This window comes from Lycium barbarum, chromosome 2 (genome assembly GCF_019175385.1).
Source record: "Lycium barbarum isolate Lr01 chromosome 2, ASM1917538v2, whole genome shotgun sequence".
Classification (NCBI taxonomy): domain Eukaryota; kingdom Viridiplantae; phylum Streptophyta; class Magnoliopsida; order Solanales; family Solanaceae; genus Lycium; species Lycium barbarum.
Window position 1 is genome coordinate 1230547 of NC_083338.1, and position 26170 is coordinate 1256716.

General features: G+C 38.6%; 2 protein-coding genes across 2 annotated transcripts; both read left to right on the plus strand.

Annotated features, from left to right (window-relative positions):
* The first annotated feature begins 23096 nt into the window (after nucleotides 1-23096).
* On the plus strand, nucleotides 23097-24314 carry LOC132624280 (uncharacterized). Its single transcript, XM_060339085.1, has 2 exons — nucleotides 23097-23732; nucleotides 23856-24314. The coding sequence occupies exons 1-2, from the start codon at nucleotides 23097-23099 to the stop codon at nucleotides 24312-24314; spliced, it is 1095 nt and encodes a 364-aa protein (XP_060195068.1).
* Nucleotides 24315-24339: 25 nt separating this feature from the next.
* On the plus strand, nucleotides 24340-24966 carry LOC132624285 (uncharacterized). The gene has a single exon (XM_060339092.1). It carries the CDS (start codon nucleotides 24340-24342, stop codon nucleotides 24964-24966), a length of 627 nt encoding a protein of 208 aa, XP_060195075.1.
* Nucleotides 24967-26170: the final 1204 nt, after the last annotated feature.

Sequence of the window (26170 nt, forward strand, 5' to 3'; positions counted from 1 at the left end):
GACTCGTGGAGTCCATGCACTCACTCAATCAATGATTCCGGAACTAACATCGGATATCGGTCATATAATCAATGATTCCGGGATGATCATCGGATATCGGCCATATCATATCACTCAAGTAAAAGAGTTTCATCAAGTATCAATTTCACACAATCAACGATTCCAGGATGATCGTCGGATATCGGCCATCTCACATCACTCAAGTAAAAGAGTTTCATCAAGTATCAATTTCACACAATGTATCATGAATGGATGAGAATGCGTGCAATGCATGTGTCAACATCAACAATCTGATCAATATCACAAGCACCAACAATCGGGTACGCCAACAATGTAACATTATCACAAGTACCAACAATCAGGTACGCCAACAATGTATCCGAATCACAAACACCAGCAATCGGTGCGCCAACGATATCTCTAAATCATAAACACCAACAATGGGTGCGTCAACGATATCTTTAAATCACAAACACCAACAATAGGTGCGCCAACAATATATCAGAGTCACAAGTACCAACATGAGTACGCCAACTAAATCATCAATATCTATACAAGTCATACGGAATTCTATCCACGCATCAACATATAATTAGGGTACCACCATAACACAAACAAGTTGTAACAACAATTCTCAATACCAGTTACTCACTCATGGCATCAAGCTAAAACAATAGATCAAATTAGTCGCAATACAATATTACCTCTCTTTCTTTATTAGCCTATTAGCTTAGTACAAGTAAATGCACCTCCTACTCATAAGGTATTCATTCCTACTCAGTCTAGAACTCAATCGCAACCGTTGGTATATTTTATCGTTCCATTATCAACTAGATCCACTATCAATAGCATAAGACACTTAATCACATATTACGGAGGTTCTCATCATGAGATACAGAAAATAGGTATCACCCACTACTCCCAAGTCACATAAAATCCACCGATACTCACAAGAAAAAAGAACCAAATCAAACATCCTAAAGAATCTACAAGCCACAAGCCCGAACATACAAATCACATAACAATACCATCTTAGGATTCCATTCCAGAACTCCAAATTCCTACACATGCATTATCCGTTCTTTCTAATACATGAATATGGGAAACTAACACCAGTCTACCGAAAGGGAAGCCGTAACCTGCCTGGTAGTCGAACATGTGCCACGAACCCACACAGTGCCTTGTCTTTCAAAGTTTTTCCAAATAATAAACTCTATTCACATGTAAATTCTATGTAAGAAACCACGAAGAATGATATCCATATTGACTACTTCTATTCGGATTAAATTCCACCCTTTAATTTAGGAAAAATGGGTCTCAAGGACAAAACGGGAATTTTATGGTCAAAATACCAAAAGGTCAAAACCCATTATTATAATCATAGGAATACTCAATTAATTCTCAAAATCATCATTAATGTGAAAACCCTCAAATTTGGGTCTAAGAACCCTAACTTTAATCCCACAATTTTTATCACTAAAATGAAAGAAACAAGTTTACATAGTTATAATCATCAAATCCATGCTTAATGAAGCTAACCCAACCAATAATACAAGATTCTAATGCCAAGAACTCATTAGGGAGAAAACCCATAAAACCCTTCTTTAAAACTTAAGCTTTTTATGGAAAATATGAATCTAGCTAGTTTGTTCCCAACATATTCAAGCATATTCAACATTAATCTTACTATTTAGGAAGATTCTAGGAACCAAAAATGATTTACATCTTAACTCAAGAACCCATTAGATTCCATGGATTCTAGATTATGCTAGATGATTAAAAGAGGTTAATGAAATCATGATAAGGTAGGAATGTTACCTTCGGGTTGAAAACCCTCCAATTCGCTATCACGCCCCGAACCATGGCCTGGGCGTAACACGGCACTCGGTGCCATACTACATGTGACCGAGCGAACCACATGGCTTGCTGAATCATCATGAGACATACATGAGTGAAAATATATCATGAACGTGATGAGCTTTTATAAATATGAGATGCCATAATAATTTAATGAAATACTTGTTAAAATCATAAATGCGAAAATAACATGAGTTGAGCCAAAGATGGCTAAACACCTTGCTTGTCTAACATAACTAAACTGGCTAGTCAATGAAACCTCTAATCGTGAATCTTGACTGGAAAACGTACTTGCTGGGACAAGGCCCCCCATCATATCTTTAAATTCATGACTATAAAATAAATATAACTGACTAAACCCCGAATGAGATGGGGCTCACCAATGAGCTGATACGAGCAAATCCTACTGGGCAGATGCGACGTCTTGTAAATACGTACCTGCATCGTGAAATGCAAGCCACCGGGTAATAAAAGGGGACGTCAGCACATTGAATGTCCTGGTATGTAAAGAAACTGAATGAAATAACATGACAAGAACTGAAACTGAAAACCTGGACATGAACATGAGCATGAGCATGAGTACATATATATATAACACAAGTAAAACATGATAAGTAGGGAGAGCATTTCATAAATGACAACATGATATCACCACGTGGGTACGTGGAGTCTGGTACCTCGCCTTACCAGCAGAGCCCTCATACCTTGCCAGGGTATAAGGTGGTAACGTGCCTGATGGATCCATTCAGTGTAAAATTAAGGTATCGTCCTAACTGGGCAGAGCGATCCTTGTCTTATGGTGGCTACATAGTTTCAGGCTATCTGAGCCTTCTCGGTAATTCGTGCAACTCCTAAAAACATGAAAATAATATAGTTGGCTAAGAAGCCCATGATTTTCGTAAATTAACTTGTACTTATCTTGTAATCATGATTTCACGAAATAACTTGTAAACATGATTTCATGAAATAACTTGTAAACATGGTTTCATGAAATAACTTGTAAACATGGTTTCACGAAATAACTTGTAAATATGGTTTCATGAAATAACTTGTATTTAGTATGTATGTATCTTGTATCATAGCATGAAGGTAATTATATAATATAGTTTCATGAAAACTTGTAGACATGTAGGATATTCATGAAATAATCATTTTTGCTAAAACATGTATGCAAGAACCCATGGAATACAAGATATGGGTTTTCATGGATTACAGACTGATTCTCAATACTTATATGGAGTTATTAAGAACACAATAATAGAATAATAGCAATTCATACATAATATAATCATGGACATGGACCTAGGGTTGTCATGAGCATGGTATAGAAAACCCTAGTTTTCGTAGAGAATCATAATTTATGGATTATGAGGCGTGGGGAAGAACAATGATGTTCCCACACGTAGATAGTAACTCTACATACCTGGTAATGCTCCAAACTTGAATTAAAGATTTTAACTTTGAAGAAGATTTTCAAAATCTTGAATTTTTGAACCTTGAGATGGGTTTTCTTGAAAACCCTATTTTATGAATAATGATTTCTTGCTTAGATTACAAGGATATATATTAGAATTGACTTGGAATGATTAGAAGGGTTTACATAAGTTAGAAAGAGATTAGGAACTTGAATTCAACCTAGAATCATGATAAAACTTGCCTTGTAGGGTTCTTGAGGCTTAGGACTTGTTTTTCCTGATTTAGGGTAATTTTTCGTGACTAGAGGTGTTAGAGAAATAAACCCCAAGCTTAAATATAACTTAAAACGCGAAATCCCGACCTGTTACGCGATAGGTCCGCGATGCGGGGCCATCGCGCAACATTCTGCAGGTCGATACTCAGATTTTCATGATCGGCCCGCGATGCGGGGCCATCGCACTCGCCCCCACGCGCCCAGAAAAGCGGCGTGTTTTGGTTCTATGCAATGTTCGGTAAAATTGTCATAACTTCTTGTATAGAGCTCTGTTTGGGCTCAACAATATACCTTTGGAAAGCTATTTCAAAGGGATAAAACTTTCATGTTTTAAGTTTCCTCAAATTCCCAATGGATTTTCACGAAATTTGACTGGAAGGCAGACGTATCGAAAACTTAGCCGATTCTATCGAATTTTAAGTGCCTTACTATTAGCCATATTGAGATGATCATATCTCCTTGCTCCGATCTCTGATTGGCTTGGTCCTTATATCGTTAGAAAGTTATTTCTACATACTACAACTTTCATTAAGGGTACTTCCCTAAATTCCCAACTAATCAAGGATTTATGGCTGCCCGAAGTAGGCCTATCAACCATTTTCGCAAAACGTTCAAACCTTTAGTTTTTTCACTAAAACTTTAATGATATGAGTCTAAACTTAGTTTCAAGATACGGAGTGTTACAATATCTCCCCCTTGGGATCATTTGTTGATAATGGATCAGATTGTACCAATATCAACCCCTTTTCTTCCATTTATTCCTATTCCAAGGCAAAAATTCAACAATCTCCTCGAATGATGGGTCTTGGTTAGGTATGGGACTGGGCATGACATGAATACATGGACGTGATGAAAATGACATGAAACATAAGAGCTTGGCTTGATTACATGAAAACATGGTCATGGATCATGAGAACTGAATACGTGATTACATATAAACATGTACATAGGAACATGAAACTGAGTAGCACCTACATGAACTATAATCATGAAACCATTGTCCTCGATTCATAATAATGATTAAGAGTTACTACTAACTCTAGAATATACGAAAATTATGACAGGACTTCCTTCATAATTCGGACTCTCATGACATTTCTCAAACGCCTGTCAGCTAACTAAAGTATCAACATAAACTTCACAGGGTAACTTAATACATATAATGCGGCATAATATTAATTACTGAATCTTGAGTGTGGCTAACATGAATACTGAGCTGGCCTGAACACATGATTATTGGCTGAATGATACATGGGGTTTGGAAGAGAATTTGTAGGCATGAATGACATGAGTAGTGGAAAATAGTCACAAACATGACATGATTACCTTGACGTGAGGAGCATGACATGGGACATAAATAAATGAAGACTGGATGGCATGTAAACATGAGTGCTAAACTTTTATAAGATACAAACACGTGTAAACATGGACATCAACATGAGGTCTGAATGTCGAAAACATGATTGTTACAACATGAGGTTTGAATACTGAGCGCAGGTAGGATCTGAACACTTAGAGACTTGATCATAGATGTTCATGTGTTACCACGATAGACATATGAGATAAGAGTACGACTTAGGCTCTGAATGTAAGTGCAACTCCGTGCGAATGAGATAAAGTTGAGTCATATACTAGGAATATGATTATAACATAGGTATTCATAAAGCTCTAGCGTAGGCATGACATGATACATCAAATCCGAGTAGAATACTTTTGAGATAAGTACCATAGAATATCTGAAGGGATCTCACTATGAACTTGGAACATACCTTACTTCGAACCATACCTTGTTCGCTCTGAAACATAGATATGAATATCTTGGCTTACCTTGCTTATTATTGTAAGCAGATCATTAAGGAGTGAGAGAAAGGGATCATTCATACGAATCAGACACTTCATCTTCGAAGATAGAAGTGGCGTAGGTACATCAGACTGAAGAACATAACATGGAACATGTATACATGGAAATGGGACTAATATGGCATAAAACATGAATACATGAGTAGCATGGCATGGGGAATGAGAGACACGGCGCTTACATAAGTACTTCGAAGATACTGTAACACCCCGTACCTTTAACGAAAGTTTTGACCACGATCCTAGACTTAGAACATCAGATAAAGAATGTGGGAATTGAAATTTTTCCGTTTAGTTGTGATATGGTGGTTTACGCCCATGAACAGTGCCCGTAAACTGAAACCAAGAATTTCTGAACATTCTGGAATTTGACATTTTGAGGTCATATGGTTAAATACGGACCGTAGTTTACTTTATGGCCCGTATTTCAAAACGTGTTTGTAATTTGGGAAAACTTCCTTGATGAAAGTTGTAGAGCATTGAAATACCTTTCCAACGGTATCTTACGGGGGTCAAATGGACATCTGTGCAAAGAGTTATGGCCATTTTACTGAAGAGACGCAGTGCAGTCCGTATTGCAAAATACGGCCCGTATTGCAGTTTACGACCCGTAAACTGAATTTACGACCAGCACTGTTCAGAACGTAAATTGTAATTTCACAGGACAGTATATATTCATCCATACCAGTTCAACTCATTATTTTTCATTCCTTCAAACCCTAGAACGACCTCCTACTCTCCTCCAACATCAAGAACACCAAGGTAAGTTCATTCTAATTATTCCAACTCAATTCTAACATATATCCTTGTAATCTAAACAAGAAATCATCAATCCTAATCTAGGGTTTTCAAGAAAACCCATCTCAAGAATCAAGATTTAGGAAATCTTCTCCAAAATCCAAGTCTTTAATTCAAGTTTTGGAGCAATTAAGGTATGTAGAACTTCCATCCACATATGGGAATCTCTATGTTCTTCCCCATGCTTCGTTTCCTTGATATTCATGAAGTTCAAATTTTAGGGCATTAAACCCAACATATTGGTAGCCCGTATTTATGTATTTATGTACATGAATTTTGTATCTATATTCGTTGTTGTATTCCTAATCTTCTATTACGGTTATTAGGAATCCTAGCTTAATCCATGAATCATGAATTCTTCCTCATGTGTTCTCATTATGTTTATATGAAACATTATGATTTCATCCAGCAAGTTACAAGCATGTTTTCAAGTCAAGTATATATATATGATTATGAACTATTATTATTACTCATGCATCAAAAACATGTTTTGCAAGACTATGACAAGTTATCTTATGAAACTATATTTACAAGTTATGATTTATGAAAACCATGTACAAGCAAGTTATGATTTATGAAAATCATGTACAAGCAAGGTATGATTCATGAAAACCATGTACAAGCAAGTTATGATCAGGAATACTATGTACAAGCAAGTTACGATTCATGATATACCATGGGCAGCAAGTGCCACTATTTTACATGTTCATGTTTTGGGAGTTGCATTAATTACCGAGGAGGGCTTCAGATAGCCTGAAACTATGTAGCCACCGTAGGATGAGGATCGCTCCACCCATGTCCCGGACGATCTCTCATAATGACTGGATCCTTTCATATTTTATTAAATCTCATGTTCCCTGGCAAGGACTGAGTGTTCTGCTGGCGGGACGCAAGCACCAGACCATGGATCAGTTATAAGTTATTGCTCTCCCTACTTATGATATTTTTACTATGTTTTATATATATACATGTATGCACTCATGTTCATGTCCAGGTTTTCAGTTTCAGTTCTTATCATGTTATTCCATGTCCTATGTTATTTCTTTCAGTTGTTTTACATACCAGTACATTCAATGTGCTGACGTCCCCTTTTTATTGCCCGGGGGCCTGCATTTCACGATGCAGGTACTGATATACAGGACGACACATCTGCTCAGTAAGACAGCATTCGTATCAGCTTATTGGTGAGCCCCGTCTCATTCGGGGTTTAGTCAACTTTTGTTTTATGCTTAGTTATGCATCTGAAGGTATGCTGGGGGCCTTGTCCCAGTAAGTACGTTTTCCAGTCAGACTCATGTTAGAGGTTTCATAGACTAGACAAGTCATTTATGTCAGGCCAGACATTCGGAGTCGTATAGCCATTTTGGCTCATTCATGTTATTTCCGCACTCATGTTTAAACAAGTATTTATATTTAATATTATGACTTACTATGTTTTTATAAAGGCTCATCATGCACTTCACGTTATATTTCCGCTCATGTATGCCTCATGATAGTTCAACAAGCCATGTGGTTCGCTCGGTCACATGCAGTCAGGCACCGAGTGCCATGTTACGTCCAGGCCATGGTTCGGGGCGTGACAGATACATACCCTGACATTTGGACATTAGGTCATGAATATTGAAGTGTGAATAAGACATAAGTGTGACTTAAAGGGAGTATAAGTTGTAGGCTTCACTCTTGAGTACTTAGAGACATAGGGATAGATAAGATATCAGTTTTGGAACTTAGCTATACTTATAGAATGGGACATGGTTCAACATAGTTTACTCTTATTACTGTAAGTCGACACCCTCATTATAAAATAAGACTCATGAAGGAAAGGATCACAGGCATGAATACTTCATTCGTCAAGCACCTAAGACATAAGTAAAAAGTCACCTTGAACTTAAACATGGCATAGGTACTTCGGAAAATAAAATGGCATCCTTTGTGCCAAGCTACGAGCTGTTTTAAAATAGTAGCTAGAGGAATATAAGCATGAGTTACGTAGAATCGTGGGTAGGACATCCATCTTGACTTACTCTTATCATTACCTACCAAACCCACTGTTATGTTAGGATTTTAATCCCAAATCCGACCTTTGTAAGCAGGTTCCCAGGAAATATTGGAGGGTCACAGCTGGACCACTTAAATACCAACCTCCTTAGACAGAACCTACTTACGCCGTGATGTAAGCGAAGAATAAATAGCACACAATGATTTATAGTGGTTCACCCTCAATGTGAGAGCTACGTCCACGTTGCTGCTGCAGATCTTATTAAAGAAGAAATATTACAAGTGTTTACAACACTCAACCTCACAAATGAATCTCTCTCTAACTCTTCTCTACTTGAGTTCTTGAGTTATTTTGGTGATGTTTCCAAATGAAGCTTAGAACTCTATTTATAAGCTTCAAAAAAACGCGTGAACAGTACCACGAGTGAACAGTAAATCGCGTTTTTATACACGTGAATAGTACCACGCGTGAACAGTAAACCGCGTTTTTATACGCGTGAACAGTACTCAACAATTCTCCCACTTGAAGGATAATTTTAATTTGTCTTCACACTTTGATCGATGCAGCAGCTCTTTCCTAGTTTCATACTTCGTGCAGGCCAACTGAAGCTGAACATTGCTTCAGTTTGTCTATCGTCACTGCCTTTGTCAGCATGTCTGCTGGATTCTGACTCCCTGCAATATTTTCAAGCACTAACGCTCCATCTTCTAAAGCTGATCTCATGAAATGGTACCGGAGTTGTATGTGCTTCGTTCGAGCATGGTAGACCGGGTTCTTTGCCAAATGAATGGCACTTTGGCTATCACAATATAGCACACTTCCCTCGTGGTCCTGATTCAATTCCCGCAGAAAAGATTGTAGCCACATCATTTCCTTTGTGGCCTCCGTCACAGCAACGTACTCAGCCTCACAACTAGAGAGAGCTACTATCTTTTGCAACTTGGAAACCCAAGAGATTGCAGTACCTCCGAAGGTGTAAACATACTCGGATGTGCTCTTTCTGCTATCAACATCACCACTGTTGTCAGCATCAACATACCCTTGCAATCCTATTTCTGATTTTCAGAAATACAGAGCTGAACTCGAGCTGCCTTTCAGATATCTGAATATCCATTTCACAGCCTCCCAGTGTTGCTTTCTCGGATGGCTCATAAATCGGCTGACAACTCCCACTGCATGTGCAATGTCTGGCCTTGTACATATCATTGCATACATTAGACTACCGATTGCAGATGCATAAGGTATCTTGTCCATCTGCTTCTTCTCATCCTTGGTTGTCGACGACTAATCCTTTGACAACCGAAAGTGTCCAGCCAAGGGAGTGCTGACTGGCTTGGCATCATGCATGTTAAACCTTTTGATAACTTTCCTCACATATTCTTCTTGTGATAGTTTAATGCCCTCCTTGCTTCGGTTGATTCTCATCCTAAGGATTTTCTTTGCAGCTCTCAAATCCTTCATTGCAAACTCTTCTGATAACCCTTTTTTCAACCGATCAATCTCCTGTAGGTTTGCTCCTACGATTAGCATGTCGTTGACATAGAGTAGCAGTATAATGTACGAGTCTTCAAATTTTTTGAAGTAACAACAATGATCTGCCTCGCACCTTGAAAAATCAGCTTTCTTCATAAAGCTGTCAAACTTTAAATACCACTGTCTTGGTGCCTGTTTTAGTCCGTACATACTCTTTTGAAGTTTGCACACCAGATTCTCCTTTCCTTGGACTTTGAATCTCTCCGGCTGTCGCATGTAGATTTCCTCGTCTAGATCACCGTGAAGAAATGCAGTTTTTACGTCCATCTGTTGCAGATGTAGATTTTCCTTTGCTACCAGTCCAAGAACAGTTCTGATAGTCACCATCTTGACTACGGGATAGAAGATATCCGTATAGTCGATGCCTTCTTTCTGTTGAAATCCCTTTGCAACCAGCCTTGCTTTATAACGCTTGCTTCCATTGGGTTCTTCCTTTATCCGATAAACCCATTTGTTTTGCAATGCCCTCTTATCCTTTGGCAACTCGGCTAACTCCTATGTATGATTTGCCGATAGTGAATCCATCTCATCTTTCATTGCCAGCTCCCACTTAGTCGATTCATCGACTTGCATTTCTTCTTCATAATATTCCGGCTCCCCTCTATCAGTGAGTAAAATGTAGTTGAGGGATGGAGAGTACCTGTGAATCGGCTTCCTGATTCTGGATGATCTACGCAGTTCTGTGATTGGCGTTTGTTGATTTGTTTCAGAATCAGCACTTTCATCAGCACCTTCTCGGATTGTTTGTTCCTCTGCCTCGGTTGTACCTGGCTGCGGCTTAGGTGTCGAAAAGTCCCTCAAATCGACTATTTCCGATTCCTTGTCCTGACATTCTGAATTTTTTTGCAACTTGTCTTTGTACAGTACCTCTTCGTTGAAGACAACATTCCCGCTTCGGATGATCTTCCGATTTTGTTCATCCTAAAATCGGTAACCAAGCTCGGTGTCACCATAGCCAATAAAGTAACACTTCTTTGATTTTGGATCAAGCTTGCTTCTAGCCGTATCATCATTATGAACATATGATAAGCAGCCGAACACTTTCAGAAATGAAAGATTTACCTTCTTGCCACTCCAGACTTCTTCTGGAATTCTGAAATCCAAGGGAACTAACGGTTCTCGGTTAATTAAGAAGGCCGCGGTATTGACTGCATCTGCCCAGAATGTCTTGGGCAGTCCAGAGTGTATTCTCATACTCCGAGCACACTCGTTCAACGTTCGGTTCATTCTTTCGGCTATTCCATTTTGTTGCGGCATTCCAAGAATAGTCTTCATCATCTTGATCCCATTATCGGCACAGTACCGTTTGAAATCACCATCGGTGTATTCTCCGCCGTTGTCGGACCTCAAACACTTCAACTTGAGGTTTGTTTCATTCTCAACCATGGCTTTCCATCTTTTGAATACAGTAAACACATCAGATTTATTTTTCATAAAGTAAACCCATACTTTCCTGGTTGAATCATCAATGAAGGTCACGTAGTAGTGTGATCTTCCAAGAGAGGGGACAGTGGTAGGTCCCCACACATCTGTGTGCACCAATTCCAGCTTCTTGACCTTCAACTCCCTGCCTGCATTTGAGAAGCTTACTCGCTTTTGTTTTCCGAGAATGCAGCTCTCACATGTATGAAGGTCCACCGTCTTCAGCTCCGGAATTAAGCCATTTGTCACCAACAGCTTCATCCCCTTCTGGCTGATATGCCCCAGCCGACAATGCCACAAATCTGTCTTCTTTGTATTGTCAACCACAGCAACAGTATCACGACAGCTAGTCGTCATGTAGAGAGTGCCAATCTTCTTTCCTCGGCCAACTACCATAGCACCTTTCGCCACCTTCCAAGACATATTACCAAAGTTGAGATCACATCCCTCATCATCAAGCTGACCTACTGAGATCAGGTTTCGCATCAGCTTTGGAACATGTCTAACTTTTGTAATCTTCCACGAGGATCCATTTGACATCTTCAAATTAATGTCTCCCGTGCCAACAACGTCTAGCGGCTCTCCATCGGCTAAATAAACTTTACCGAAATTCTCAGTCACGTAGTTTGTCATTATATCATGATGTGGGGTGGTATGAAAGGACGCTCCTGAGTCAAGCACCCAAGAGTCTATCGGGCTGTCAACCGATAGCAACAACGCATCGCCAATGTCTTTCGTAGCAGCGTTGATTCCAACCCCCTTGTTGTCCTCCTTCTTTGGCGCCCTGCAGTTCTTCTTGAAGTGACCTGGTTTTCCACAGTTCCAACACTCAAGTGTTCGTCCTGGTCTGGATTGACCCCTGCCATTCCTTGACTTCGATCTGCCCCTATTTCGGTTGTAGTTTCTGTCATAATTTCTGCTTCTGTTTTCGACATTAAAAGCAGAACTAGTCGATGCCTCTCCAGAATCTGTCCTGCGCACCTCCTCAGCAAGGATACGATCCCTAACATCGTTGAACTTTAGTTTGCCACTGCCGATAGAATTACTAACCGCTGCTCTCATTGGCTCCCAGCTATTTGGTAGGGATGCCAACAAAATTAGAGCTTGCACTTCATCATCGAAGTTAATTTTTACCGATGACAATTGATTTACAATGGTATTGAATTCATTTACGTGTGCAGCAACATAAGCATTTTCCATCATCTTTAGATGAAATAGTTTCTTCATGAGAAATACCTTATTATTTGCCGAAGGTTTCTCATACATGTCAGACAATACCTTTATCATATCTGCGGTGGTCTTCTCCTTTGCCACGTTGTGAGCAACGTTCTTCGACAGCGTCAGCCGAATGACTCCCAGAACTTGTCTGTCGAGGAGATTTCAATCTGCTTGCTTCATCTCCTCTGTTTTCGGACTCAGAGGTTCATGAAGCTTTCTACCATATAAATAATCTTCAATTTGCATTCTCCAGAACGCAAAATCTGTACCATCGAATTTACTGATGCCATGCGTCATACCATCTTCGCCTCCCATCGTTTCTAAATCACAACACAACCTGTTGCTCTGATACCAATTGTTAGGATTTTAATCCCAAATCCGACCTTTGTAAGCAAGTTCCCAGGAAAGATTGGAGGGTCACAGCTGGACCACTTAAATACCAACCTCCTTAGACAGAACCTACTTACGCCGTGATGTAAGCGAAGAATAAATAGCACACAAAGATTTATAGTGGTTCACCCTCAATGTGAGAGCTACGTCCACGTTGCTGCTGCAGATCTTATTAAAGAAGAAATATTACAAGTGTTTACAACACTCAACCTCACAAATGAATCTCTCTCTAACTCTTCTCTACTTGAGTTCTTGAGTTATTTTGGTGATGTTACCAAATGAAGCTTAGAACTCTATTTATAAGGTTCAGAAAAATGCGTGAACAGTACCACGCGTGAACAGTAAACTGCATTTTTACCACGCGTGAACAGTAAACCGCGTTTTTATATGTGTGAACAGTACTCAACATGTTATGCTATTTCTATATGTGGATGCTCAAAGAAGTCGGTCGTGGGCATGAGTATGTGAGAACGTAGGTAGCATATCTTTGGAGTTGAAATAAATCATTTACCTAAGGCATTCAAGGACCAGGTGGGCCTTCCATAGGATTCTTAGTCTTTAAACTATTGTGTTACCTTCTCCTCAATCATTATCAAAATCAACATCATATTCGGAAAGCACTTAGAAGCTAGAACGTGGTCATGGGTATAAAAGCACGATAGATACGTGAGACATGAATGCAGTCTTTAACCTTGGACATGAGTACAACCTGATGTGAGAAACATGAAAGAACATTCCCTTGCATAGCTTACTATCGTATGGAGTCTTAATTATTGTATCTTAAACATGGAGTGTAAAGCTTTAACAAGGGTGTAAGATAGGTATGCTAGGCATGTGTAGAGTACATTTGGGCATTGGTACTACATAGTGCATGAATTATTCTCGAATTGGAAACGTTACACCCTTAACCCGCTATTCGATCTAGAACTGTATCTCATAACATAAGTACCTAGTACTTGATCTCAACGGGCATAACAAAAATCGTCTTCTACACACCTTATCTTGGCTACATGAAACTGTGATCTTCTGACATTATCCCCTGATGCCTATCAACTTACGAAACACAACATCTATATCGACACCTCATCATATTATTTCCCCCTTAGTTCAAAAGTAGACGTCTAAAGCCTGTGGATCCCTTAAGTTAGCGATAAGTGGTCATCTAGTGGTTCCGCTAATTTCGTCTAAAATACTGACGACTCATTTATTTAACTTAATTCAAGCAAGTCTTACTTAGTGGGAAAATTGTATTACTTAAATGAATGGGTTTCTAATGTACATAACTGGCATAACCTGGCTTTGTCAGTCTTGGGGAAAACTCTTTTCTGATAATTCTTAAAGGCTCTTCTTCTGTAGCTAGCTCTCGTACTGCTTAGATGGTTTTCTTCTTTCACCCATGTCTATACCTCGAATTTAACTTAAACCCTTTGGGTTCTAACGCGCCTTCGGTGTATTTCGACGGTTGCCCACTCAGTAGTATTAACTTGACTAAGTAGCTCAAATCATACTTCTACTAACTCTGCTGAAAATTTCTAATTCACCGTACCTACTCAAACTTACTTACTAAGCTTCTGTTACCACCTGCTAGTATCATATCCTCTAATTCTTCTCTGAGTACTAAAGTGAAACATAAGGTTATTTCTAACTTTTCTTCCTCATCTGACTCTATTCTTGGATTGTATACTATCTTTTTGAACTATAGACATAGATCACACTTAGGGAAATTTCATCTGTCGCAAACGAGAAATTGGAACAACCCCCACTTTCAAAATTATACCGTACTATACACATCAGGGATAAAATACTTAATAACATAACCCTAAGAGGGAACTGTCATATCTTTTTATCTCATAGTAATATTTTCTTCTTGTAGTAACCTATAACGTCATACTCTCTAGGTCTGATTTGAATAAGCTTAAATAATCTAAAACTATCCCTAGAAATTTAATATCATTTGCTCGTGGTTAACTTCATAACATGTTACCTTGTAGGGTCTTAAATCTGAATTATCATCCTTATACTATAGCTCCATGGTCAAAGAATCCAAATAAACTTACTATGTAAGGTAAATAGCCTACATGTACTACCATACCGAAACTTGTCAAAAAAAAATATTATTATCGTCTGTTAAACATACCAGGCCCATTTGGCGAGTCTTGGTCTTAAATTTCCTTCTCATCGCTTACGCATTCGATACGACCAGAATTCGTTAGAAAAATAAATGTCACTTACTGCTCTAAGCTTCATGGCATGAGTTAGAATAATTCCTGATGACTCCATCTGAAAGCAACATATCGCTAATGATTAGAATTTACATCTCCCTCATCCGTTGAGACAAGGCGTATTCGGTAAAATGGGAAACAATGCACGAGTTCAATTGATTTCTGATAACATAGCTCTATTGCACGATCTAGAGTTGAAAGAAGTGAGACAATCTTAGATGTCTTGGTGGTCAACTATTTATATGTGTGGCGCGCACACAAATATAAAAGTGACCCCAATAGACACGGTTTCATAGACTCCCTAAGACACTTGAACCTCGGCTCTGATATCAAGCTTTGTCACGCCCCGAACCATGGCCTGGGCGTAACACGGCACTCGGTGTCATACTACATGTGACCGAGCGAACCACATGACTTACTGAATCATCATGAGGCACACATGAGCGAAAATATATCATGAACGTGATGAGCTTTTATAAACATGAGATGTCATAATAATTTAATGAAATACTTGTTAAAATCATAAATGCGAAAATAACATGAGTTGAGCCAAAGATGGCTAAACACCTTGCTTGTCTAACATAACTAAACTGGCTAGTCTATGAAACCTCTAATCGTGAATCTTGACTGGAAAACGTACTTGTTGGGACAAGGCCCCCCAGCATACCTTTAAATGCATGACTAGTAAAATAAATATAACTGACTAAACACCGAATGAGATGGGGCTCACCAATGAGCTGATACGAGCAAATCCTACTGGGCAAATGCGGCGTCTTGGAAATACGTACCTGCATCGTGAAATGCAGGCCACCGGGCAATAAAAGGGGACGTCAGCACATTGAATGTATTGGTATGTAAACAACTGAATGAAATAACATGGAACATGAAATAACATGACAAGAACTGAAACTAAAAACCTGGACATGAACATGAGCATGAGCATGAGTACATATATATATATATATATATAACACAAGTAAAACATGATAAGTAGGGAGAGCATTTCATAAACGACAACATGATATCACTACGTGGGTACGTGGAGTCTGGTACCTCGCCGGGCCAGCAGAGCCCTCATATCTTGCCAGGGTATAAGGTGATAACGTGCCTGATGGATCCATTCAGTGTAAAATTAAGGTATCGTCCTAACTCGGCGGAGCGATCCTTGTCTTATGGTGGCTACATAGTTTCAGGCTATCTGAGCCTTCTCGGTAATTCGTGCAACTCCCAAAAATATGAACATAATATAGTTGGCTAAGAAGCCCATGATTTTCGTGAATTAACTTGTACTTGTCATGTAATCATAATTTCAAGAAATAACTTGTAAACATGGTTTCATGAAATAACTTGTAAACATGGTTTCATGAAATAACTTGTAAACATGGTTTCACGAAATAACTTGTAAACATAGTTTCATGGAATAACTTGTATTTAGTATGTATGTATATTGTATCATAGCATGAAGGTCATTATATAATATAGTTGCATGAAAACTTGTAGATATGTAGGATATTCATGAAATAATCATTTTTGCTAAAACATGCATGCAAGAACCCATGGAATACAAGATATGGGTTTTCATGGATTACAGACTGATTCTCAATACTCATATGGAGTTATTAAGAACACAATGATAGAATAATAGCAATTCATACATAATATAATCATGGACATGGACCTAGGGTTGTCATGAGCATGGTATAGAAAATCCTAGTTTTCGTAGAGAATCATAATTTATGGATTATGAGGTGTGGGGAAGAACAATGATGTTCCCACACGTAGATAGTAACTCTACATACCTGGTAATGCTCCAAACTTGAATTAAAGATTTTAACTTTGAAGAAGATTTCCAAAATCATGAATTCTTGAACCTTGAGATGAGTTTTCTTGAAAACCCTAGTTTATGAATAATGATTTCTTTCTTAGATTACAAGGATATATATTAGAATTGACTTGGAATGATTAGAAGGGTTTACTTAAGTTAGAAAGATATTAGGGACTTGAATTCAACCTAGAATCATGATAAAACTTACCTTGTAGAGTTCTTGAGGCCTGGGACTTGGTCTTCCTGACTTTAGGGTAATTTTTCGTGACTAGGGGTGTTAGGGAAATAAACCCCAAGCTTAAATATAACTTATAACGCGAAATCCCGACTTTTTGACCCGAACCCGACCTGTTACGTGATGGATCCGCGATGCGGGGCCATCGTGCGACATTCTGCAGGTCGATACTCAGATTTGCGCAATTGGCCCGTGATGCGGGTCCATCACAAGCGCCCCCACACGCACGGGAAAGCGGCGTGTGTTGGTTCTACGCAATGTTCGGTAAAATTGTCATAGCCTCTTGTACAAAGATCTGTTTGAGCTCCACAACATACCGTTGGAAAGATATTTCAAAGGGCTACAACTTTCATGTTTTAAGTTTTCTCAAATTCGCAATGGATTTTCACAAAATTTGACTGGAAGGTAGACATATCGAATACTTAGCCGATTCTATAGAATTTTAAGTGCCTTACTATTAGCCATATTGAAACGATCATATCTCCTTGCTCCGATCTCTGATTGGCTTAGTCCTTAGATAGTTAGAAAGGTATATTTGTACATACTATAACTTTCATTAAGGGTACTTCTCCAAATTCCCAACTAATCAAGGATTTATGGCTGCCCGAAGTAGGCCTATCAACCATTTTCGCAAAATATTCAAACCTTCAGTTTTTCCACTAAAACTCTAATGATATGAGTCTAAACTTAGTTCCAAGATATGGGGTGTTACTTTCGCCTCTACAAAGCTCTCAAGTCGGAATAGAAATAATGACTTGGGTTTTGGGGTTTTAAACTTATAAAAACTGCTCGTCGACTGCTCCAGCGGTACCGCCCAACGGCTGCGCAGACCGCTACTGTGGTCAAACCCAGGCCTTAACTTACCACTGCAGTGGGAACCACACCGCTACAGCGGTACTGTTACAGCGGTCCTAGTGTCGCTACAGTGGATACCAGACACCAGATTTTTTTTTTCAAGTTTCACAATTTCATCCCAAAATCCGACAATCACCTAAGGCCCGAAACACACAAACCAGATATTCAAACATACATAAAAATGCACTACGAACTCATCCGTGGCCTCAGATTTCCCAACGGAGGTTTCGTTGACCCAGTCAACTCTAGGGTCAAATGGTTTCCGCTTAAAGTCACATTTCTAAAAGGTGTTCCAAGACTCAAAACGACGCCTAGGAAGCTTTGGAAACTATCTTCTCGGGTCCAAATAGGTCTAACGAGACTCAGGAATGGGTCAACGAGGGCAAAAAAAATGAAATAATCACGGTAACGACAAAACGGGTCGTTACATGTGATTATATGGTGTATGCATCACCGCTGTGATTAAGGGGATTGTTCTATGTGCATCACCACTGATGTGTTCTAGTCCTCCAGTTGTGTTTGAATCATGTGTTTGAATCCAATCCTGTTGCTAAGATGTATTATGCTTTAAAACTGGTCTATATTGCAGGAAAAATAAGTGGGATTTGATTCTCAGGGGGAACATTATGTCAAAGATGTGTTATGCTTTAAAACTGGTCTATGTCGCAGGGGAACAGGTGGTATTTGATTCTCAGGGGGAACATTATGCCAAAGTTTGTCATCATCAAAAAGGAGAAAATTGATAGGACAAAGTACATTCTATGTTTTGATGATTGTCAAACTACTAAAGTAATAGAGAGAGACCTAGTTTGCTATCTACTCCTTCTGCACGTCGTACAATCAATAGCAATAGCTGTAAAGCTCACAGCCAACTATACAACTGTACAGCAATGTTGCGGCCCATGCCTTAAATCAAACATAGGATGAGTGGTCTCTATCTCACCCATATGTTCCCCATTATATATACAACCTGTTCCAACATATTGTGCATCATTTGAAAACCTAAACCATCTTGTGCAAATCCTTGCCGCCAAAAGTTCTCAAGTGCTCTCAAGAACAAAACCATTTACCAGCTGAAGAACCTGATCCAGACACCATATTATGCTTATGTAATGTTACACCTCGGCAAATTCCATGTCGTTGCATAGTAAATAGACCAACGCAGTGTGAGAAGTATACGATGTTTCCACAGGTAATAAAGGCTACTTAACTAATCTAATTGAGGTTAAACGAACACTCGAGGTATGAGAAGAAAGTTCATTGAAGAATGTAAAGTACAAGCCGTGTTTTGAAAATGGGTTTACTAAGCACCAAGTTAACGTGAACTTGATGATGTCTTAAAGAAGAGTTGTAATTCCCCTTAGATTGTTAATGAAATGTTGAACAAGTGTTAAGCAGGTTTCATAAGGATTGGAGATCAAACGAGTCGACGAGGATAAGCTTCGAAAAATTATAGATTGTACGGTCCTTTATACGGTCCGTATAAAAGATACTGGCCGTATATCAAACCATATAAGTTGTCCAGAATTGGAGCCTCCACTGGAACAAAGGTACGGTCACACATACGGACCGTATAAATTGTATGGACCGTAGGTGTGTTCGTATAACCGAGTCGGGGCAGATTTTTAAGTTGATATAAGGGACCCCAACCTCATTTATTTCATTTAATTTTTCACTCCACACCTCAAGAATACTCTAGAACCCACCCTCTCCACACTTCATATACAAGAAAACAAGAGAAATTAAGGATAAACTTCATCAAACCAAGAGAGTAAATTGCAAGAAGCTCACTAGGGTTCAGCCAAGACAAGAAATCTCTTTGGAAGTGGAATTAGGATTTTGCTCAAGTGAAGTGTTTCCACCCAAAGTTCATTCTCATACTATCAAAGGTAAGTTTTATAATCATTCCATATTGTTTAAAGTATTGAGACGTTGAAAGACTTGGATTATGGAAGGAAATGGAAAATGGGTTACAAATACAAGAATAATGACATTTTTGAGTAATAGCTTAGAATGAATCATGATTCTTGATGTATTGTGATTATAATTATGTTATAAATGATATTAAGAACATGGAAGAAACATTATATAGTAATGAATGTAATAGTGTATTATGACCATGGTTATGGATGATTAGAAGTGAAATTGGGAGATGGGGGTAATGTATAAACAAAGGAAATACTGCCCAATTTTCTCTAGAATTTGTTCAAGTATGCGTATGTTATTGATTATCTAATATTAGTACGAAATCTCTTGAAAGTAGAGACGTGAATATTGGAGGGGAACGTTCAAGCGATAGGGTAGCTAAACGAAAAGGTATGTAAGGCTAGTCCCTTCTTTCTAAGGCATGATTCTTATGACATGATTTTCCCTATCTATTCATGACTTTCTTACATCCCGAAAACTATGAGTCGATATTGATAAAGAGCTTCACATGAGATAAGATAAGAGATACGTTACGAGTATGACAATGAAGATGATGAGTCTAAGTCTAAAGATTCTAAGGCCCATGATATGATGTTTCTACAAAGCTAATGATCCTAATTACGATTCTTTGATGTTGTTCATTGTGCTACACTCACCTTATATGCTAATTCCTCCAAGGTGAGGCAGAATGCTTATGAAACTCCATAATGGAATCGGGGGTTCATGACCTTATGTCACCCCGATAAAGTAAGTTGTCTTTGAGTTCCTATTCATACATTATGATAAGTACATGATGATGATTTTACATCGCGCCTATATGGCCGGGCAGACATCGCTAAGGCGGGCAGCGTATACACCATGTCCAGATGGCATGGGCAGACACCACTAGTGGGCAGCATGAGATGTTTACCCCGGACGTGGGAGGCCTAGACGCGGGCTAATGATGATCACACCGTACCTATATGGTCGGGCAGCTTATACATATTTGCATACATAATATGATGATGTTTTTGAAGTAAGTTAGCATGCATTATTTCATTCTTGAGCTACAGGTTGCTCTTCCCTCGATGTCTCCTTATTTTATTAATATGTCATTATTGTTTATGCCTTACATACTCAGTACAATGTTCGTACTGACGTCCTTTTCTTTGGACGCTGTGTCATGCCCACAGGTAGATAAGGAGGTGATCTAGATTCATAGGAGCTATGAGCAAATTTACAGGAGCACTCCATTACTCCAGAGGTGCTATTTTGAGATATTGTTTTGTGTACATGTTTAGGCACGACGGGGTCCTGTCCCGTCCTTATGTCTAGTATTCTAGTAGAGGCTCGTAGATGCGTATGTGTGGGTTGTATGGTCTCATGATTTTCCTCAATGTATATATATATATATATTGTGATAGCCGAAGGGCTTATGTATATGAAATTAGATATATTCTTGGAAATGAAAATGGTTTTCCCTATGACTAAAAGTGTGAGAGTAATAAATGAATGCAGGATAAGTATGAAGACTAGTAGAATGAGTGGTGCTCGGTAATCAGCTTCGGGTACCTGTCATGGCCCCTAGTCGCAGGGGCGGAGCTACAGTGATATAGGGGGGTTCGGCCGAACCCAGTAGCTTTTTCGTAGACCCTGTATTTGTACTAGAAAAATTAGTAAACATAGATAATATTTATTTGCGAACCCCCATACATAAGTAAGCAAACGGTTCAATGGATGGGCAGTGCCTAGTGAAGCGCTATCCCACTCGTGATGCAGGTTCGAATCCCACCAGCGCCCTCCGCTTTCTTTTTTGTTTTCTTTGGTATAAAGCAACATTTCCTTTTATAATTCTTTTTTAAAATTAGAAAAAATAAAACAATTGAACCGTACAGTTTTTCCATTAGGATTTGGGGGTACAAAATATAAAATTAACAATCCAAACCCAAAAGCAAAAAGGCAAATGAAGCAGCTTTTTCCATTGGGATTTAGGGGTACAAAATATAAAATTAACAAATCCAACCCCAAAAGCAAAAAACCAAACGACTTGTATACAATAGCTACCATTCTTTTTCATCTTTGTCTTTCACAACAAAGCCAAATCAAAAATAAATTTTCAAAAAGCTAGGGTTTTAGCTTTTGCTTGAAGCTTGCAAATCACCACTTTGTTGTCCCCTTTCCCCGGAGAACGGGACGCCGACGGGCCTCCGATTACTGATTGCCGACTGGTATGTACAAGATAATGAGATATTCTTTCTTTTATGCTTCCTTCCCCCTTTCTTCTTCCTCATTTGTTTGCTTTATAATATTCAAGAATTGATTTTTAATCTTTGATTCTAGGGATGTCCCACACTTGACCTTCTATATTTATGAATTTTTCCTGTTTTGCTTCCCAAATTTCAATACCAAAATCCCAGACAAGCCGACAAGTATGTGGTCCTTTTCTTATTTCTAATTTTTATATAGAGTGCAATATGTTTCTCTTTAAATATGAGACTACACAGTATACAAGCTTAAGATATTTTTTACAAAATAAATTACTTTAAGATTGTGAACTATTATTAATTAAAGAAGTGCAAATGCTGCTTTTAGATGAGTCTACACTAAAATTATTTGATTGTTAAATTTTAATAGCCTTTAAAAGCTATTGTGAACTACAGCAGATTATATATTGCTTTTGTATGCTCTCTAAAATTTGAAGTGCAATTTGTGTTTTTCTTGACTTTTAGGATCTTTAAGCAAAAGTCAAGATGATCACGAATTTCATCAAGCCTCAAGCTCCTTCAAATACTACTCCTAGCTCTCCTTTGACAAGTTCTCATTTGCCAAGTTCTTCGTCGCCTGTCAATCTTTTCAATGCATCGGATAATGACCAAGTGTTGGCCGATTTGGATCTTAAATCAGATCCTGCTAAAAGAAAACAAATGTCGAAATTTTATCCTAATATACGTGACCGAGTGAGGAGATATTACATACTAAAGAAACCTTGCCAACCTGAATAATTTGAATTTCCAACTAGAGATATTGGAGGAGAATTGCGTCGTTTTAATCCCGATTGGTTTGACGATCCATATTCTCCATGGTTAGAATATAGTGTTAAAAAAGATGCAACATTTTGCTTATGTTGTTACTTGTTTAAAAATGAGCTTGGAGGATATCGAAAAAAAGTAAGTGATGCTTTCATAACGAAAGGTTTTCGAAGTTGGAATAAAGGTATAGAAAGGCTTAAAAAGCATGTGGGTGAAGTGAATAGTGTTCATACTCGATGTTTCATGATGATGCTAGATTTAATGAATCAAGAACAATCTATTCTAACTTCATTTGACAAGCCTTTCGAGAAATTTGAAGGTGATTATCGGGTTCGCTTGAATGCTTCGGTTGATGTGATAAGGTATCTTTTAAGAGAAGGAATGCCTTTCCGGGGTCACAATAAGTGTGTAACTTCTACAAGAAGGGGTCATTTTCTAGATCTCTTAAAGTGGTATGCAGATAAGAAGGAAGATGTGAAAAATGTGGTACTAGAAAAAGCTCCAAAAAATAACACCACAACTTCTCCAGATATCCAAAAAGACATTGTGAATTCTTGTGCAAAAGAAACAGTGAATGCAATTATTGAAGATTTGAACGAAGATTACTTTGGGATATTGGTTGATGAGTCTAAGGATGTTTCTCATAAGGAACAAATTGCTCTTGTCTTGAGATATGTAAACAAGGAGGGTAAAGTTATTGAGCGATTTCTTGGTCTTGTTCAAGTGAAAGATACATCTGCAAAGTCATTGAAAGAAGCGATCTATTCTTTGCTTTTAGACCATTCTTTGAGTCGATCTCAAATACGGGGACAAGGTTATGATGGAGCTAATAACATGCAAGGAGAAATTAATGGTCTTAAAACTCTGATTCTGAAAGATAATTCTTCGGCATATTGCGTACATTGCTTTGCTCATCAATTGCAATTGACTCTTGTAGCCGTTGCAAAAAAAATCACGATGTGAATAATTTTTTTTGACATTCTTGCCAATGTTTTAAATATCGTTGGAGTTTCTTTTAAGTGTAGGGAGATGCTTCGAGATGATCAAGCTGAAAAATTAGAGGAATTACTAGTGCTCGGTGAAGTTCATACGGGAAGTGGATTAAATCAAGAACTTGGACTTCAAAGGCCTGGTGATACCTGTTGGGGATCTCATTTTAAGACGGTACGTAACTTCATTTCCTTATTCTCATCAATTGTGCATGTACTTGGAGTTCTTACAAATGAGGGTGCAAATTATCATGAGAAAGCAATGGCAAAAAGTCTAGTGGAAGACATTAGATCTTATGAGTTTATCGACATGTTGCATTTGATGTTGAAAATTTTGGTGATTACATATGATTTGAATATGGCTTTGCAACGAAAAGATCAAGATATTGTTAGTGCTATTAAGCTTGTTGATTTCACAAAAAGAAAATTGCAATCGATGAGGGAATCTAAATGGAATTCTTTTGATAGAAGACGTCTCCTTATTTTGTGAAAAGGATGGTGTTATGATCCCTGAAATGGATGAGAAGTATGGTCTTGGAAAGTCGAAGCGTAAAAGCTCAAGTGTTATCTATTCTCATCATTTGCGTGTGGAAGTTTTTTATGCTGTTATTGATTTGCAACTTTCAGAGCTTAACAATCGTTTTAGTGAAGTGAATACTGATCTACTTCTTGGCATGGATAGTTTGAGTCCCGAGAATTCTTTTGCAAATTATGATAAAAACAGGATCATGAAGCTTGCTACTTATTATCCAAATGAGTTCGGTGCTTCCAAGCTTGATGATCTTAGTTTTGATCTTGACAATTATATTTACTATGTGAGAGAAGTGGACAAAGCTTTTTCAAATTTGAAAGGACTTGGAGATCTTTCAATGGCGTTGGTTAAATCAAATATGCACAAGACATGGGGACTTGTTTGTTTGCTTGTGAAGTTAAGCTTGATATTACCCGTGGCTACAGCAACAGTGGAAATAGCTTTTTCCTTAATGAAGTTTATTAAAAATGACTTGCGAAGTAGAGTTAGTGATGGCCTTTTGAATGATTGTTTAGTTTGTTATATAGAGGATGAAGTATTTGAAAGTGTACCTAATGATGCGATCATTGATCGTTTTCAAAAGATGACAACTCGTCGAGTGCAATTGTAATGATAATGCTTATATTTATATAGTGTATAAGTAGTTTGTCGCCTTTTTGAATATATTAAATAACGATACTTGTTCGTTAGTTTAACGGTTGTTATACATTAGCTTGAGGTCGTTGTCCTGTCTTATGATTCGAACCCCCAGACTTGAAATCCTGGCTCCGCCTCTGCCTAGGCGGGTCATCACAAAAGTGTTATCAGAGCAGTTCAGTCTTAGGGTTTGTCTACGAGCTGTGTCTAGCAGAGTCTCGTTTATGGGTGTAAAGCGCGCCACACTTATAAACAAGAAGCTGCGGGGCATTTAGGAAAAGTGACCATTCTTCTTCTTATGAGATCGTGCGATAAAGCCATGTTATAAGATTTTCTCCTCCCTAACGATGTGTTATGATTTCAGTGATGCCGCCAAAGAGAAAAGCTACAGCCGCCCAGAAAGGCAAGGCTACGATCGAAAGGCGGATATAAAGGGAGCCGCTAACTAATGTAGAAGAAGGTGAATCACAAAATGAGGCTCCATCTAATACCTCTCCCACTTCTAGAACAGGAGGGGGCTTCAGTTCCAGTTCCTATGCCTATCGTTCCTCCACCGGCTGGTTCGGGTCAACAAATGACCGAGGCTATTCATCTATTGACACAGTTAGTTACCGCTCAGGCACAGTGGCAGAGTGCAGGTTCAGGTTACAGGGTGACTAGCACTCGAGCCCGGGATTTTATGAGTTTAAACCCTCCAGAGTTTTTCGGGTCAAATCTGGATGAAGACCCGCAAGGTTTTATTAATGAGATGTTTAGAACATTAAAAATTAGGCCAAACCCATCGATAGACACTGTGGTCATCTACTTCTTTCACTTAAGCACCTAAAGTGACCTTTGTTCCATTTAAACACTTCAGGTGGGTCATTCCTATTCCACTTAGACACTTTTTGCACCGTTATCGGAGCAAAACCAACACCAAAGGGGCACCACCTCATTGCACATCCAACCAGCCCAAAAGCCCCAATTTTAATGGTCAAAACTCCACGAATTTACAAATTAGTAAATTTACAATTAAAATGAGTTAGCACAATTTAATTGAGTTGGCACAATTTAAATGAGCTGGCACAATTTAATTGGCCACTTAATCCACGTAGAAGACGACTGGTGTTGGTTTTACTCCGATAATGGTGCAAAAAGTGTCTAAGTAGAATATGAATGGCCCACCTGAAGTGTCTAAA